Genomic DNA, 6,582 nt, shown 5'->3' on the forward strand with positions numbered 1-6,582 from the left:
GGAAACCTCAAAACATCTGCACACTTCCACTGGTAATCTGAAATGAGTGTGGATTCATGAAGGAGTCCAGAGTTTACCTTTGAGTTCAGTATTATAGATGCAAAACTAGAAGTTGTGCCATAGATTGAAGCAATTCTGTTTTCAGCAAAAGTTTCACCGATATTTTCCCGAGATTGCAGGTAACACTATTGTTTTACAAACATTTACTACATAAGCGCCTGTAAGTCCACAACCTCTGCGTGCTTTTGTGATTGAGGGCCTGCGTTTAAACACATACAGACGTAACACTTTAGAAAAACACGCTGTGACTCACATAACATTAACTGCTTGCGCCTTTCCGTATTTAATTATTTATAAATTGCCTTGAACGACAGATCTTGATTACATAAAACTATGTTATAATGTCATGATGGATTTGCAATGCAAGTAAGTTTTCTATGGCTCCTGGCAACAGCTTGGGAAAGTTCTGCCAACAGTACTTTTTTTCTCCCCTTCCTTTCTGGTGATGAAATTCATCAAAATACTTTGCCTTCCTTGGCTGAAATTCAAAATCCACTTGAGCTTTGGATCATCTGATAAAAGTTAATACTTCATCTGAAAGTTCAACAGAGTTTATTCTCATAAGAGAAAAAAAAAAAAAACAGATGAGAAGTGAAAAAACACCATATTTGGAAACTATATCCTCAATTAGGCATGAAGAGTGAAAAGTACAATAAAATAAATACCACTGTTAAAACTATTCTTTCTTTTTAGGTGTAATTCTCAGAGTTAATATTTATATTTCAAGTAAAGAATACACAATCTAATACTTTCAACATGCTGTGTTCATTTGGACCCTTTGATAATTACTATGAGACGATTAAAATTGTATCTTTCGTCTCTACCTCTAAAGCTCATTGCTTCTCTGGTTTTAATTCTAAATAAGAAACTGTTTTGTCTGAGTTTAGTTGAAGGATCAGTGAAAAAACGACTCCAGTGTATGAAATTTTATGTCCGAAACTATGTATATTCTACTCCAGCAATAGCGGTGCCCAGATTTATGGGTAAAGATAAATCAAAATTGATATAATTCAGGATATTCAATTAAAGAGATAATTCATTCCATGTCTGAAATTAAAATTTTAGCGCTCAGCATACACTTTGTGTCTGGAACCTCACTTCACCTGGTCAGTTGTCTGAGTGATCTCGTGATGTAATTGATGAGACTGGTGGTTTGAACAGGTGATGCTCAAGGCTTCCTTCTGCCCCAGAAATGTCCCCATGTGAGTCTCAGTGTCTGCTTCCCAGGGAATCCAGCCAAGGGCAGGACGCCAGCAGGGCTGGGATTTCAGAGCTGGGCCACCCTTCAGCTGTCCGGCAGCTGTCTGGACCCCGTCTTTGGTGATGGATGGAGCGCCCACATCACCTGGGAAACTCTAGCAGGTTGATATGGGCTGAACTGTGCTCTCCCAGAATGCGCATGTTGAAGTTCTAACCCCCAGGACCTCAGAGCGTGATTGCATTTGGAGACGGGGTCTTTAAAGAAGTAACTAAGTTCAAATGTTGTCTTTAGGATGGGACCCTCATCCAATATGAATGAGTTCTCATAAGAGAGCAGATTAGGACACAGGCACACATGCAGGAAGACCCTGTGAAGACACAGAGAGAAGCCGGCTGTCTACAAACCAAGGAGAGGGGCCTCAGAAGAAACCAATGCTGCCCCCAGAACTGGGAGAAAATAAAGTTTAAATTTCTATTGTTTAAGCCACCCTGTCTGTGGTGCTTTGTTACAGCGAGTCCAGCAGACTGAGACCTAGGGCAACTGTTACAGCCTCTACCTGTGAGGACCTGGTCGGGGGGCCGTGTGGAAGGTGATGCTCTAGCATCCCTGGCAGTAGACTGTTGGACCTCGGGATGAGCTGACTGCAGCCGGGTGTCATTCATAGGTTGGGGAAACTCTGTGAAGGGAGGAGAGTGACTATTAGCCAGTGTAAGTGGGGTGGTAACAGGCAGCATGTGAAGGGTGTGTCATCTTCTGCAACCGCCAGGCAGAGGGAGCCGAGGTGGCCGGGGGCAGGACGCTGGTGGCCCCGGTCCACAGCCCTTCTGCGGCACCGCTAGACTCCGACGCCGTGAACTGTAAGCTCATCCTTCAGGGACTCAGGTAGGTTTCTTTTCCCGGGAAAACTCACAGGAGGAAGGTGAGGGGAATGGAGGACGATTCCCGCCGCGGCCAGCACCCACGCAGACCGCGTGCCTTTGGGAAGCACCTGCTGCACGTGTTCATTTGCAGCTATCGTTGTCAGAGGTGCCCAGCGTGTTTAACATGACATGTTCAATGGCCTGGATGTCACCGCGTGTTTGAGATCCCTGGCATGCCGTGTGCACACGCAGACATTTCATATTTCGTGGCTGCAGCGGGAACGAGGCAGAGGCGGTGGAGTCGCCCAGGTCTGCTCTCACACTGCACACTTGGTCAACCGTCTGACAGCGCAGCGTGGTAGGAAATCATCTACCAGCAAAACTCTCTTTCTTGCCACGAATTTCCATGCTGTACAGAGCAGCAATCGGGTATCTATCTACTACTTCATCCATCGTCAATAAACCCAGGAGGAGTAATAGTGTCTCCCACGTGATAAATAGGTCACCTTTCAGAGAGGCTGCCGTTGACTTTAATTAGTACTTACTCTTTCTTAAGCCTCCCTTTCTCTTCCCTTAGTGAGGCGTCCGTTAGGTTTGAAGGGTGTCCTCAGAGTCGGGCTCTCTTCTTGTTATGATCGAAGAGAAATGTTTGCATAACTTAATTCTAGGACAAAAGACTTAGTGAAAATGTGGATGGACCTCACTTCAATACTGAGCTATTGAAAAACGACGTGACTCAGAAAACAGTCGGGTAAAAATTAGTCTCGTACGTCATGCTTATGGTGTGGAAGTCTGAGCCCTGTTATAGCATTTTAACTATTAGCCGAGGATGTAATTCTCACTACCATGCACAGGAGGAATAATACATTATTTTTATCAGATTTTCAGAACACGAACTACTGTTTGTGTTGGGTTTTGTACTAGGTGTTGCTAAAGGGAAAACGAACAGGGTGCTCCCTGGCTTTGAGAAACTCGCATTCTAACAAATAACTCAGTAAAATGTGAGCGATGTTACAATAGAAAGTTACAAAAACTAGGGTCAGGTGGGTAAAACCTTGGTGCCACCAGCCAGGATGGGGCGCGGCGTAGTGGCCAGGGGTGGTGCAGAGCTGGTGAGGAAAATGAGAGTTATCTCCCACTCATGTGTCTGTGACGGCGTCCAGTGCCCCGCAGAGCCCGGCGGAGTGCTGTCCCCAGAGGGGCTACTACCCACCCCACCCCCGTCAGACCAGCAGAGTCGAGGGCAGCGCCACATCCGGGCCCAGTCCTGCCGGGCCCAGGCCCACCTGGCAGGCTGGTACGGTCAAGGGGGGCGGGCGTGCAGGGCTCCTCCAGCTCCGGCTGCGGTGGCCTGGTGCCCACCTGCGTGTGCTCGCAGCTCCGCTCTCTGCCTTGCAGGCGGTTAACACCCCTTCCCCTGCCGGGCAGCTGGTCTGTCCCGGACCTCGGCCAATCAGCCCTTCCACGGCGTGCCTTTTCTCAAGAAGCTTTAGAACCACGTTTACCGTAAAGAAAGGTTGGAGAAGGCAGGCGGGTGAGTGATTGTCACAGCTGTGTTCACACTTCTTCTCTGACCTTTAGTGTTTCCGGTGGAGCAAGCTGTAGGCGTTGTTATGGTACTGGGTTATGTATTTTTTTCTTGTCTTTGCAAAGCAATTGCATTTTTTGTTCATTGCAATGTATTTGATTGCAATTTTGTGTGAACTCTTTAATTCTCTTTATGAGATTTATTACGTGGTAAATTATGCTGCGTTACACACACACACACACACACACACACACACACACACACACATTCATGGGAAAAGGAAAAGGAAATTTCAGCATTCCGTCGCTGCCCCTGTTTTGCAGGCTGCTGGTCACCACCTCACCGGCCCTGCTCAGGGGACAATGGCATCGGTGCCTTCCACTGGATGCCTCTGGCCCCAAACCAGTATTATCGAAGTAAGTTGTACCAGCACCGGAGGGTACCCCCAGAGAATAAGATCTGAGGAGATGTCTGTGGGATATTATTAACCTACGTATCATATCCTGCTCAGAACTTAAGGGAGAAGAATGACAATTATTTGTGACAGTGAAGAAAATAGGAATAGACCTCATCAGAGACCTATCCGAATCAATATGGTCAAGCCTCACTGCTTGCTTTAACTATGTTATATTACATCCATGAAACCACTGACACATAAATAAGTGACAATAAGCTTATACTTCATAATTATGTTTTAATTTCACGTACCTTGTATTTAATAGGATATGTTAAAAACGGAAAATTTCACATAAATAAAATATTCATTTCTTAGAAAAGAGGAGTCACGTGACTGCCTCAAAGATTTTCTCATTTCCATTTTCTGCTGTGGGTAATAGGTCAGCTTCTACCTGGCCAGTTTTTTTTTTTAATTTATCTATCCATCTGTGATTATTTATAGCTAAATAGAACATTGTAGCTTCTTAAAGAAACTTCAGAAATTTCATAAAATGAAACAATCATTTCAGAACCAAATTATCATTTAAGGGATGTATGCCAGCATGTAGAAAACTCTTATTTCAAGGGTTGTTTGTAGATAAGAGTTGGACACATTTATTGATTTATTCTTTTCACAGACAATAAATTTACATCCTTAGAAATTATTTTTATATCCTGATCTTTTAAAAGACTTACAGGTTTAAAATACAAGTATGATATGACAAATAAAATGTATATACCGTACAAATTAGTGTATATAATATACAAGAAATATTCCTAATATAGTACAATAATATTCATTCTTCATTTTGTGCTTCCTAAGGTTTTGATTTTGATAACATTTATAATATATTTTAAATTCTACACTTAATCTGTGGAGAGAGAGAGAGTTGCCCACCATGGAAAGAAATTTACTTTATTAATACAAAGGTAATACGCATTATTCTGGAAGACTTTTAATAGGCTGATAATTTAATCAGATTTTCAATTCATGAATTCATGATCAGGATTAAATGATTTCAAACCATGCTACTTGAGCGTTTATATATAAAAATTTGTGTTTGTTGGCTTGTTGTTTACTTGCTTGTTTATTATCGTCTGTTTCCTACAGAATCCAGTGTTTCTTCAGGCAACTCTTTAACTGGCTCTGATTCTGTTCACTTCGTAGATGATGACACATCCCAGGAAGGTATGTCGTTTATTTCTTATCAGCGTCACCCTCATTATTTCCCTTCGTTTTTCATCTCTCAAATGTGTTTGATAAAGGAGTAATGTGAATTTTATTTGATAGGGTTACCTGAAGTGGCAGAATCCACCTGGTGGTTTAAATCCTATTTCCAGTCTGAGCAAGCAGAGAAGACCAGTCTGCTTGTGGGTAAGTTTTACCTTTTCTGATAAGGATATTTCCTTTTCAGAATAGAACAACACGTGTCATAATTATCATGATAACCAATAAGGATAAAACCTCGTTGTCTCCTGGAAGGTAGTGAAGGCTTTGATATGAAGCGTACTTGAGGGTAAAGGTGGGGAAACAGTTTCTCCCTCCTTCTAGTTAAGCATCATGCACACTTTCTAATTCTATCTGTAGTGAAAAAACTGAAAACTCACATGCCGATTATTATCATGGTTTAGTGGGAATGGATCGGGAATCAGAGGCAAGGTTCTAAATTTGTTTTTCCAATACCTACAGGAACAAATAACAATTATCTACTCCAATAAAAGGAATCACAGCTCCTCAGGGAAATGGCTGATCCCAGGACAAGTAAGAAACAGTAAGAGACAAGCCTGGACTATTTCATGATGCCAAAAAGATAGAAATGCCCCCGAGATGATGGGGATGTGTCAAAACGACACAAGAATGAACTGAGTAAATCTGGGACTATTTCAGCAGTAAAATAATGATAATAATAGACAATTGCCTGTAGAATAAAATAAAGTCCGTTAATCTATTTAGATATAAAAAATACTTGAATGAACAAACGAGATATAAAAAATGCTTGAATGAACGAATACATGAGAGAGAAGGAAAAGCTCTTTCTTGCAGCGGAATTCCAATTTATAAACATAGAAGGAATGATGGAGAATCGTTACATGACAAACACACCAGCCACAGTTGTTCCAGGCAAGAATTACCCCAGGGCTCTAAAATAAATGGGCACAAATGTGAGAAACAAGATATCAAAGGCTTTCAGAGTATCTCCCCATAAAGTACCTAAGAATCACAAAGGGGAAAAATAGTAACTTTCTCACGGAAAAACCTGTCAGATGAGCCTCAACAAAAACAAACAGAAAACAGTGAGCTAGTTGCTGGCTGTCCTAGACAATCCTGCTAGGTCCCACTGCTGGTCTGGACTGGCCTGAGTGCCAATTACCAGCCAGAAGACGGAATTTGTGCGTTTGTACACAACACGTTTTGAACTGCTCTATCATACTGAATAGCACGGTTGTTATTCTAATGGTTTTATAAAAGTGACTGTGTTGATTTTTACACCCTTTAC

The 6,582-nt window shown here is 42.4% G+C and overlaps 1 protein-coding gene across 1 annotated transcript; it reads left to right on the plus strand.

The window, feature by feature from the left end:
- The first annotated feature begins 4,011 nt into the window (after positions 1–4,011).
- On the plus strand, positions 4,012–5,599 carry PPDPFL (pancreatic progenitor cell differentiation and proliferation factor like). The gene is given in 5 exon segments (XM_065895728.1): positions 4,012–4,036; positions 4,039–4,065; positions 5,196–5,273; positions 5,376–5,459; positions 5,568–5,599. Coding segments are annotated over 5 exon segments (246 nt in total).
- Positions 5,600–6,582: the final 983 nt, after the last annotated feature.

The sequence above is a fragment of the Phocoena phocoena genome, chromosome 17 (genome assembly GCF_963924675.1).
Source record: "Phocoena phocoena chromosome 17, mPhoPho1.1, whole genome shotgun sequence".
In the NCBI taxonomy this organism is placed as follows: domain Eukaryota; kingdom Metazoa; phylum Chordata; class Mammalia; order Artiodactyla; family Phocoenidae; genus Phocoena; species Phocoena phocoena.